The sequence below is a fragment of the Vigna angularis genome, chromosome 1, assembly GCF_016808095.1.
Source record: "Vigna angularis cultivar LongXiaoDou No.4 chromosome 1, ASM1680809v1, whole genome shotgun sequence".
Lineage (NCBI taxonomy): Eukaryota > Viridiplantae > Streptophyta > Magnoliopsida > Fabales > Fabaceae > Vigna > Vigna angularis.
The window spans coordinates 1,649,080-1,661,128 of record NC_068970.1 but is presented as its reverse complement, the minus strand read 5'-3'; the positions used below and the strand labels follow the sequence as shown (position 1 = coordinate 1,661,128).

Here is a 12,049-nt window from a genome sequence, read left to right as displayed (position 1 = left end):
ATTGATCTTGTTTATGTGCTTACGCAAATCATTAACGGATATGAGAACATCAAACTTCAATATGATATCTCGATGATTACTTGAATAAATTACTTACTTTAAGATTAAGGCTCTATAACTAGTTAGAGCCTTAGATATATTATTTTGATTCCTCCAAAATTATTGGTCAAGATCTGTCATTTCGGTGTCAATTATCTGATGTTGGGTGCCACTAATTTGACACTAAGTGTTGGTTCTTGCACAAAACGCACGTGGTGATCAGTAAAGTGTTCTAATTTGGAAGGAAATGGTGTTTTATAATTTATGAAAGTTATCATCTTTGTTTATTGTATGAATGAGAGTAATTATAAAGAGGATTGTTTCATTATGAAAGTGTTAAGGCATGTATAAAATGAGAGTTATAATTGTGAAGTCGTCTTAATTCTACTAAACTCGTAGACTCATACAAAGAATGAAGTTTAAGTGGTGAGAGTTGTAGGAAATTCCTATAATGAGATTTGGTTTGAAAAAATAACATGTCTGAGTGACCATGCTATAGAGAATTAATCTTATTATAATGTATATGTGCCAAGTGGAGCCATATACGTTATTTCTTTTGCTCAAATCCACTATAAATAAATTTTATAATAAGTGTGGGTTTCATGTATATCCGACTTAATACATGTTATTTTAGAAATTGAATCTATATGATATCAATGTTTTAATAATTGATTGAATGATTGTGTGTAGTATAGAGTACTATTGAATTGTGATCGATTAATTTGGTTGAATAAATTGTGAAAGCTTGATTTAATTATATAAAACACATACATTAACTCTTTCTTAATTTTTTTTAACTTATTTATAAGTTAATCAATTTTATTCTTATGTATCATTAATTGTCTTTTATCCAATATTTATTTAATATTCTTAATTTGTATTTATAAAATTATTAGTTACAAATATATTTTTTTATACATTAAATACTTAATAATATCATTGTATATGGTAACTTATTTATAAAAAAAATCTACTTAATTAATGTTATTTAAAGGAATAAAAGACAAATGTATAAATATTCTTAGTCATCAGATATCAATGAGATGATAATGTAACAAAATTTCAATATTTATGGAATATGAATATGAAAATATATTATAAAATAAATATTGTCATCCATACTTAAAATTGAATTTAAAATTTACAAGTTAGAAACTCAAGATTTTGAGTTAACTTAAAAACTATAAACTATAAACTAACTTGTGAACTAATTCATCAACTAGTTTTACCAAAGAATTGGCTTTGATAAATAAACTCATTCTTGATAACTTCTCACATCTACGACTATTCATATCATACCGTGTAAAGCAAAAGATGTTATTTAGGACACACTTCTCAACACAATTAAAGTATTACAAATAAAAATAGCTTTTTAGTGTAATGGATTAAGAGAAACCATGAACCGATATAAATAGCTTTTTGAATGTAGCTTTTAAAATACCATCAACAAAGTTATTAATACAATATAAAAGTATTTATATACTTAAAAAATATATACTATTATTAATTTCCGTGTTCTATATAGTTTAGTTTAACTTACAACGATTCTTGGTAATCTTGGAAAATAATGCTAAGAGTGATGTAAATGAAAAAAGAAATGACAAGTGTACTTTTTCAGTTTTTTAAGAAAAGCACAAGTTGGAGACACAGAGACCCACCACAAGCCCACAACGCTTCTCTCCTTCTCCCTCTGTTTTCTCTTCTTTACTTCTTTCTCTGATAAAACTGTCACCAACCCCCTTCCATTTCTCTCTCCCTCTCTCTCACACTTTCTCTCTTTCCCTGCTTTTTTATTTTATTTTTCCTGTCATTCTTGTTCTTCTTGTTCTTCTTTCTCCCTTGCAAATATACGTATGATACAATAATTCTTAAGCGTTGAAGGCATAGTTGCTTGAAGAGCTGAAACGTATCATCGCCTTGATCGTTTGAATCTATGGAACAGCTTGTCAACTTCATCATCCGGCCACCAAGGTATCAATTTTCTTCCCTCCAAGTATCCCATCCTTTACATCCAAACACCTTTTCGAATCAAACTATTCTCTTTTTCTCTTTCCAAAATCCCCAGATGGGGTATCTTCTTCTTCTTGGTGCTGTTCACTTTGAAAGCGATGGTATTCAATTTAAAGTTTTGATTTTTAGTTCTTGGAAAACCCCAGCTCAGCTTGGCTTTCGCAATTGAATTTAAGTTTCTTTGTGAATCTCCACAACTCTTTTTTTCTTTTTCAAAAGGGAAAAAACTGAAGCAGATGCAAGTAGATTCAGAATTCCACTTCCTTTGCCTCTTTTTTTTCAAAAGCATGTTTTTTTGGGAGCTATCACATCATGTTAATTTGGTTAACTGTTTGTTTGGTTGGAAATTGAGATCTAATTTTAAGCTATCCTGGGGATGTTCCTTGTCACCTCATGTTCAATGTTAGATTTTCATTCTTCCAGCAAGAAAAAAGGTCTTTTATATTTTAGAGTTTTAGTTTCTTTTGTTATGGATTCGTTCTTTTTGTGTTCTGAAGAATGGACGCACCTGTCGTGTAACTTTACGTGGTATTGATATGATAGACGTATCATAGACATATAAACTTTAACTTATCCAAACACACATATGATAATTAGTTGTTGACTGGTTATTTATGCCCAATATTCAGTTGCTTATTGCTTTTTGAATTTTTATATTCTGAAAAGTGAGATCTATCAAATTTATTATTCTTGAAAGAAGAAATCAAAAAGGAAAGGATTCATTGCTTTGAATGTGTGTGTATGTATATATGTATGCCCAGGAGTTTTACGGAAAAGGTGCGTCTTTGGAATCTCGAGGTATTAATAGATGCCTAGTTGCAATATAGGCCTTGAGATAACATTATACATGCTATACACTTCTATTTAGTATGCTTGTCACAGAATAGCTACAAACTTTTACTTCAAGAAATATCTCAGCAATTATACCTAAAGATGAACAGGGACTTGTGTTATGTGTATCAGTACTCGCCTAGCTGATTTATTTACACTATCTTTGTTTCGTATTTAACTTCATCTTTTAAGTAAAGAGATCATATCTTTTATTTGGATGCAGAGCTGAATATGACCCCAAAAGTGATTTATTGGAGCAGGAGTTCATGCTGAAAGGGAAATGGTATCAACGGAAGGATGTAGAGGTAAGTTTAAAATAGCATAATTCAGTGCATTTGCAAATTTGTTTTCAGCATTTGCCATGTGGAAATGCATTGAAGATGGTTTTTATCTTATTTTATAGTTACCATTTAGAAGGTGAAACTATAATATGATGAGAAAAATATCAGAATTGAAATTCTATTTTAGGAGAATTATTTCTCAATTGAACTTGTATTTTAAATACAGTGTATGTAAGTGATGTTCTAAAACTTCTGTCCTAGTTGATTTAACTTTTTCCCCATCATGGCCAATTTATTCAGTCATACTTTATCATTTTTTGTTGACAACCTGCATGGTCAGCCTGTCATGTAGATTTGATATTCTGCAGATAAAAAACAGTCGGGGTGATGTTCTTCAATGCAGCCATTACATGCCGATAGTCAGTCCTGAAGGAAAGCCCCTGCCTTGTGTTATATATTGTCATGGAAACAGGTGATTGTCGGGTGTTACTTTTTTCTTAGCCAGCTCACTGTTGCTTTAAACAGTTCCTCTGAAACTATAGAAGTTCTTCTGAAAGTTTTAGAGTGCTTTCTAGATTGTGTATGAAATTTAGATAATGACAAATTATAATGTGTTCTGTGACTTTCTTTGCTGATGTGTATGATCTATAAAGCACCCATACTGGCGTTTCACGGATAGGTATTTGATACTGATACTTAGATATATCATTGACTCACATCTATGAATATCTGATAGAGTCAGGAATGATGCTCAGAAAGGGAATGAGATTGATATTATTGCTGTTTGTAGGACACAATAACCATTGAGTTATGATAATAATAATAACAATTGTTCATTTTTATTTTGCTTTTAGTAATATCCAAGAATTATGTTCTTAATCTGAATTGAAATTATTTTATATTTGCCATGATTTATGAGTTTTCATACATATCTATCTTGCACAAATTATATCCTATATTTTCTTAAGAATAGCCGTATCAGATACATATCTGATATGTAATATCATATCTGTGCACAATAGTGTATGTATGGCATTGGATAGTTTATAGATTTCAAATTTTATAGGGTTGTGCTGACTGAGTTATGTGTTTGTATGACAGTGGATGCAGGGCTGATGCTAGTGAAGCTGCTATAATTTTACTTCCCTCAAATATTACAGTTTTTACTCTGGATTTCTCGGGATCGGGAATTTCTGGAGGGGAGCATGTTACTCTTGGCTGGAATGAAGTAAGTGCTTTCTCAATAGCCTTTTAAAAAACATCAAATTTTGTTGTTTTATTATTAATATGCATAGTCTTATTATTGTGTCATTTATCCACTGTCATGGGGCATATGGATTTTTTCTCTTATCTCTCCTACGTAATTATTTCGAGTAAGTGTGAGAAGGACATTAAATGAAAGAGATATTTTGACAAGTTCAAAGTTCTATTATTTCCTTATGTGGACTAGCATGCATATTGGACGCAATACACATAAGTAAACCTCATCTAAAGATAGTTTCTAGAACTTGCAAGCTGTTGGTTTTGGTTTTTGTGAATTTGATCCAACATTATTAGTCCAAGTTAAATTTAGTAATTCTAATAGCAATATGTCTGTGTCATCAGTGGAAACTGTGAAACTTAGATATGATTGGACAGGACAATTATCTTCTGTCACACTAGAACAAGAAATGTTCAGTTTTTTCTTTGCTGGGAGTCTGTGTACACATGTTTCCACTACTTGCTTTGTTGTCTTTCTTTATGAAATGATTGTTTGTTATCCTTTGCTATTCTCAGAAGGATGATCTGAAGGCTGTTGTCAACTATCTGCGTGATGATGGAAATGTCTCTTTGATTGGCTTGTGGGGTCGGTCAATGGGAGCTGTAACAAGGTAGTTTTTCATCATCATCATCATCCACGTTTTGCTTTGAACTTGCTTTTGTAATGAGATTTAGGAAAGGTTTTCCAGTGAAAAAGGGACTGTCTAGGACCGTAGCAAGATATTGGAATTTGTTTGTAGTTACTCTTTTTTCTGTAAATTGCAACTAAAATTTTTCCAACAATTGGTATAATGCTTCCTCATTTAAGATTTTGTTATTATATGGCAATGGTTGTAGGATGCTACAGTCACTGAAGTATTGTGCATTGGATTTTCGCTACAGTATTGTAAAATTCGTGTTTGGGTTGTGTGACCTGGAAGGCACAAGACCCATTTTTTCTCATTTGTTCTCTACACATCTCAGACAGATTGCTTTGTTATATTTGTGTCCATGTCTGTTCTCTGGTCTGTGAGTTTCTTGTCTGTGATGGTGCAATGTAGCGTTTCTCTTCTTCTTGGTATGTGAAGTTTTAGGGCTAGCTGAACTGCTAAAGAAGTTCTTCCTCATATTTTTCTTTTTGTTACTGAAACCCACAAATTGGGCTTTTTTTCCTCTTCTGAAATGCAAGATACGTGGACTGATTTTTGTCCGTCCTCTTTTTACTCCCCACACTTTTCAATATAGAATCATTTCAAATATTGTGAAAGAATAACTATTAAATAAATATCTAAATTCTTCCCTGAAGTTTATTATATTATTACTTGTATTAGATATATTAATATATTTTTTAATTTCAGTAAGATCTTGCAGTCTATGTTAGAACCACACAATTTATGATCCTTCATCCCTCTCCTGGTCTTAGTTAAGATCTCAATTTGACAACCTTGAGTGGCTAAAATGGCCTGTGAGAGGAGGTTTCTATTGATGTTTTTAAAAAACACGTCATTTATTGAACTGATGTAGGTGTTATTCATGCTTAATTAGTTCAATCATGTTCAAATACGTGATCATTCAACATATAAAATCATAATAAATCAATTCAGATAAAATTTAAATTAATATAAATGGATAAGTGTATGTCTTGCTACTAGATGAAAAATAAATACTAAAAAATTAAACAATATGAATGCATACATGGACCTTTTACTTGTCTAACTAGTTTTCCAGCTTTCGGGTCACATCAGCCTGTTTAGTCCTTTTTTTACTAGATTGTGTATAATACTGCTTTTATCCTGAGGCTGAATTACATCACGTGTTTTACTATACTAGGAAAGTTGTTAGTTGTTCTGTATCTGTTTTACTATTCAAATAATACTGCTTTATTTGAATAGTTCTCCTTGATAAGTGCACTAAATATTAGTACGTGATTATAGCTATTCAAACATTACATTTTAGCTAATGCATATGGTTTTTCTCTGAACAGTTTATGATTTTATTACTTGCAGCCTTATGTATGGAGCTGAGGATCCTTCAATTGCAGGGATGGTTTTAGACAGTCCCTTTTCTGATTTGGTTGATTTGATGATGGAACTTGTAGATACATATAAAATTCGTCTTCCGAAGTTCACTGTGAGTATATCATAGATTACTTTTGGTTCTTTACTTTGAGGTTATTGAAACTATTTTCAGTCTAAGCTGGCATGCCTCACTGATATTTGACTTGAAATAAAGAAGTTTGATCGGAAGTGACATTAATAGCTTTTCATGACCTGTTAGCACGACCAAAAATTGTGTTGTGGAATTTGTAAATGGAAAATTTTACTGATCAGAAATGGAGTATAGCTCCTTACAATTGGGGAAATTCCTTAGTTACACTAAAGTAAATTTAGAAACAGATGCAGACCTTTGAAGGTCTGGCAACTTCCCTGCCCAAAGGGCCCCAAATCTTTGTGTAATTTCCTGGTTAACTTCTACTCTTCCTCTTCACATTTATGGTTAATCTCATTCCCATGAACCAAATTGGCCCTTCATTTGTAATTTCATATAGGCATTCTGTTATGAAGTTTAACTAATGTCTTGTTTTTGTGCATGTAAGTATTTAATTTTATAGATTTAAAATTTTTGAAATGTTACATATTTTATTTGTTGCTATTGCTATTTTAAAATTCAGTTTAGTTAGATTATTTTAGAACCCATTTATAACCGCTTAGTACATATCTGTAGCTATAGAGGGAGATGCACACATGCAAAAACAGAATCAGTTGCTCTAGGACACTCGATAAATATGAATTTTGAATTCCGTGCATATTGGATATGGATAAGTTAGATGAAGTACAATGTCCATGCATCACAGGTTACTGGATAGCAATTGGCTGTCTTGTGTACCATTTCAGTGGAAAAAAAATACATTTGAGCTAATTTCTGCCTTTAGCTAAAGCTCTAAGTACTTCTTTCTCTTTAATGATCCTCCCAAAAATTCCTCTTCTGCTACATAAAACTTCTCTTCAATGGACATGTGCTAAAGCGGTGCTGAAGTTTGATCGAAAAGCTATTCATTTCTTGTAATGTTGGGGTCCATTGGTAACTTGTAGAAACCCCCATAACATGTCTAGGGTCCTTAAAGTTTGTACAGAAGAGGTTGAATTACCTACTTTGCATTACCCTATATTTTGTGATATTGATCCCAAATATTTAAACTTAGAAACCAGTGATATAACTTCTTAGAGCCATAACTCACTTTTAGGCGGATTTTGTTTCATTTTTCTTGTTACAGGTGAAGTTTGCGATCCAGTACATGCGAAGAGCTATTCAAAAGAAGGCAAAATTTGATATAACGGACCTCAATACCATTAAGGTTGTTTATCCTTTGTTTATTTAACTTTTATTTTATGATAGAGGAGTCTTTTATTGAAAGAAATCAGTATCACTTTCCTGATTTTATAAAATGATTGATTAGTTAGTTTGACAAAAAAAGTTGTAAGTTATTACTGCTTTGTTTTTTCTTACCATTTTTCTATACAAGTTAAAATTACCAACTGTACCCGTGCTTTGTTAACAATTGGCAGTAGCATACACTTATCAATCAGTCAGTCAGTTATATTAATCTCCAAGCTTATACATAACTTAGTCAGTAATTCATAAATATATATTGCCTTAAAAATTTCAGGTTAAGTTTTTTGTAGATTAAATTGATCAATTGCTATGATCATAGGTGGAGAGAAACTTTTGTTAGTGAATTAAGGAAAGTTGTAGTTCGATGCAAATAGTACATAGTTCCAAATAGTTCAGAAAATTTTATTTGAAGGATTTATTTTGGTAATAAGTGGAGCAGTCGTGCATCTTCTTGTTCTTCTTACTTTTTAATTTGTATAATTCTAATCGTAACCAATTTAAAGTATGTCTCAATTTTTTGGGTGCTAATGACTGAACTTGCAGAGCGCACAGTATAGTTGATTGAATACCTATACTGGCTAAGTACTACTAATTTGTGTCCCTTACTTTGTGGGATCACTGGCAACATTAGAATGTGTATGGATTTCTGTTTGAAGCACCTGAAAGGGAATCCAAGCACGTACTAGGCTTTTTCAGGATCTAATTTTTGTCCATATAATGATGCAACACTAACAGAAATAACGTGGACAAGTGTTTTGTTTTCCTCTTGAGCATATCTGGCGTTCAAAAGCTCAGAAATCAATATTCTGAATTGTATGCAAAACTTATTGAAAATATCCGGGGGAGAAAACAATACAAATTTATTCCTATTGGTTTTACTCATTTTTATGTTCTCCATATTAATTAATTATTTGTTTATGTTGCAGGTGGCGAAATCTTGTTTTGTTCCAGCTTTACTTGGGCATGCCATTGAGGATGATTTTATACAGCCCCATCACTCTGATCGGATATTTGAGGCTTACATGGTATGTCTAGAGTTCTCTTATGCCAGCTTCCTTGGAGGACTTGAAAGATGTGATTATTTGTTCAATAATAATCTCAACCAAGCAGACACTGACCCATTCTTTTAATTATACTATATATTCTATGCTATTGGATTTTCTTTTTGTTTTATCCCTGTTATTTTAATCTTTAATATTGCTGTCCACACTTTGTAGGGAGACAAAAACATAATTAAATTTGAGGGAGATCACAATTCTCCACGTCCTCAGTTTTACTTTGATTCCATAAACATTTTTTTTCACAATGTTTTGCAACCTCCGGAAGATGAGGTTGGGGAATCATTTTTTGACCCTGTGAATGATTACTTTGGTAAGGTAAAATCAGCAATGCATCTCATTGGTTCCACTTTATTTGGATTTCAATAGTCCATCTTGTACATCTTCTAAAAATTGGCTTTTTTCCCTCAGGATGTTTGGAGATCTATGCATGAATTAGGCTACAACATTGAATCATCATCAAGAAACAAAGGCATGACTTAAGTACCTATATTCTCTTAATTTTTTCTGCTATATTGATTTGTATGAGGATCAGCTCTTAGTACCTTCCATTTTTGCAAACCTTTTACATGCTTCTTTGTTAGATGCAGAACCTTCAGCAAGCAGTACGATAAATGCCATTGAGCAGGTTCGTTCAAGACGACCAATGAGTAGAATGGAGGTTTGTCTTCATCAACTCTAATTTACTGTTATTATGGCATGTAAATATGTTTGGCTGAGGAAATGTACCCTGCATTTTGAAAAGGGTTAGGATATAATTTTGGTTCATATCCATGTATTCTTTTTTTATTTTCTTATATTAAAAAAGTTATGAGTGATCCATCTTTGGTATATCAATGATTTTTACGTTAGATGTTGAGAGCCTAACACAACCCTCCTCCTTTACCGATGCTTGGGACTGGCTATGAAACCATAGACCCTTCTTTACCCAGGCTAGGGACTAGCTATATAACAATAGAACAGAGTTTCTTAAATGAAACAGGTTTTTAATTTAGTTTTTGTGTTATGCATATTGTTGTTTTCAATTTTGATTTACTACTTGTTGGAGTAATAACAAGGTGAAGTCTACAGCTCAAATTGAAAATGAATATGTAAAGAGACCAGAAATTTACATTTTTATCTCTGGATGTTATCATCAATTTTCATTGGGCAAAAACTGTGTTATTTTCACATATGTCACTAAAAATGATTGTTCATATTGGAAATAAATTGATTTTTTGTGTCTAGGAACTGAATTAAAAATGAGTAAGGAACAAAAACAATTTTTTTAACCATTAAAAAATAGGATGGTGATCTCGTTATGAAGAAGAAAGACAAAAACAAGTATAGCATGGTAGGGTCCACCACCATTTATTTTATTATTGTATCTTCTCTCTCATAACATGGCATTCCCTTACTAGCATTAGATTATCCTGATCCTAAAATATATTTTTGCATAAGAATCCTCAAGTCGGATATTAAACTTAGATGATTGCATTTGGCTAACATCAGAGGAGAGCGTTTTGTGCGGTTTTGCTAAAATCCAATGTATTCATACATGTCAAATGGCTTTCGCATGGCCATCAAAGATGTGGCTCTTTGACCTATATGATGATCTTGTTTAAATTCTTTAATTTGCATGGCTTTTATTTTTTAAAGTAATATATTGTATGACTTTTCTTAGGTTCCATCTGATATTTCTTCAAAAGATGAACGTCATGAACACGAGGTATTTCCAACTCACTTTTTACTTTTCACATTATTGAAACGTTTTCCCTTATTCTTCAAAAATGCATTATAATTTTTTTCTGTAAACCATATATGCATGTATGGCTTTAGTTATCAAGCACCAAATGGGTTTGGTGGTAACTAAGTAAGCATCCAAACTACCAAAAAAAGGTGTGATTAGAATCACTTTTTGTTTCCTGTCTTGTCATGAAAATAGTAGTAATTGCTGTTTCTAAATAAGTAATGATGCCATGACAATCAACAGTTTCCTAAAAATGTTGTGTACCTGAGCTTCAAGATGTGATATATGCACATATCTACCTTTAGTGCTGGTGATGAAATAATAAATAAGCAAAAGAGTACAGCAATAAGCAAAAAAGTATAACTAGAGTCTCACATTTTTCATGATTTTTTTGTTTAGCAGGAAAAGGGCGGTGATCATTCTCCATCACCATCATCAATGATTAGCTTTGAATTGTCAAATGGTGATCCTTTTGGACCCCATGTTCCAGCCGCATTGGAAGATGATCAATACGTTGAATATCAACTGGATGACCTTGCAGGTTTTCCATCTACTTCTGAGGAGGAGGAAAGAGTGAGTTGACTTGATGACTTCTACATAATCTAACACCTGGTGAGCATTCTGTATCCTCCTTACATTTGATTTGTCCATGCTATTCAGATGTTCAAGGAAGCAGTGATGGAGTCACTGAAGGACCTGGAAGTACGAAATTCAAATGCCGAACAACCAACAAGTAGCGTTAGCACTGTGTCTGTAGCGGCTATAGAGCCGTCAGATAAAGATGCTTCCTCACAAGAGAATTCAAGATCTATGGAGACAGAATCTTCCTCACTCAAACACAGCACAGATTCAACAAAATCTAAAACCACTTCCTCTGCTTCAGAAGAATGTGAGACATTAGAAGGCGAGTCATATTCCATTTCAGCAAACCATTCTCAAAATGTGGTTTCCAAACCAAGTCCTGTGCCAAGTCTTTCATCAGAAAAGTTGCAGTCACAGTCACAGCCGCCAACACTGCCGCCAGCATCAACAGGCACATCATCAGTAATTGAGTCCAGCAACACAAGTGATTCTGCTCATAGCAGCAGTTCTGGTAGTTTGAAAAGTTCATCAGAGACTGACATATCACACAATACAAAAGCCACAGTAACTGTTGTCAGGAATCCCCCAGGCCATGCCATGGACGGCTTAATGCGTCGTTGGGATTTCAATTTTTTCAAAAACAAATAGCCACAGCCATTATGATCAGATGATTGATTCTCATTTATACGTTGTTTCTGTAACTAAAAAAATTCATAGTTTGTACCAAAGAAATAGGTGCTCGTGTGTAAATTTGTTATGTTTAGATTCTCAACTAACAAATCAAACAATATTCTTTGACTGTAAGTGAGATTTGTCATATTTTGCTGCCTATGACTTTAAATGGGAAACATTCTCTCCATTGTACTCAGTATTTGAACAATATTCTG

At 32.7% G+C, this 12,049-nt stretch overlaps 1 protein-coding gene across 7 annotated transcripts; it reads left to right on the top strand.

The window, feature by feature from the left end:
• The first annotated feature begins 1,680 nt into the window (after positions 1 to 1,680).
• Positions 1,681 to 12,030, top strand: LOC108347171 (uncharacterized). Of its 7 annotated transcripts, none has more exons than XM_052878986.1 (14): positions 1,681 to 2,010; positions 3,104 to 3,185; positions 3,530 to 3,633; positions 4,263 to 4,389; positions 4,938 to 5,032; positions 6,407 to 6,530; positions 7,675 to 7,755; positions 8,720 to 8,818; positions 9,011 to 9,169; positions 9,263 to 9,323; positions 9,436 to 9,512; positions 10,515 to 10,559; positions 10,983 to 11,153; positions 11,241 to 12,030. In XM_052878986.1, exons 1-14 carry the CDS (start codon positions 1,973 to 1,975, stop codon positions 11,808 to 11,810), a joined length of 1,833 nt encoding a protein of 610 aa, XP_052734946.1. In that variant the 5' UTR covers positions 1,681 to 1,972; the 3' UTR covers positions 11,811 to 12,030. The 7 variants fall into 7 exon arrangements, with proteins under 7 accessions (XP_052734946.1, XP_052734943.1, XP_052734952.1 ...); XM_052878983.1 differs by having other exon boundaries at positions 10,980 to 11,153; XM_052878992.1 differs by having other exon boundaries at positions 1,682 to 2,010; positions 9,442 to 9,512.
• The last annotated feature ends 19 nt before the right edge of the window (positions 12,031 to 12,049 follow it).

Excerpts from the sequence above, each read along its gene's own strand:
- LOC108347171 (XM_052878983.1), top strand. The coding sequence starts at position 1,973 with ATGGAACAGCTTGTCAACTTCATCATCCGGCCACCAAG. Across the intron at positions 3,186-3,529 it reads ATCAACGGAAGGATGTAGAG|ATAAAAAACAGTCGGGGTGA; the intron begins GTAAGTTTAAAA and ends GATATTCTGCAG. Across the intron at positions 10,560-10,979 it reads ATGAACGTCATGAACACGAG|CAGGAAAAGGGCGGTGATCA; the intron begins GTATTTCCAACT and ends TTTTTTGTTTAG.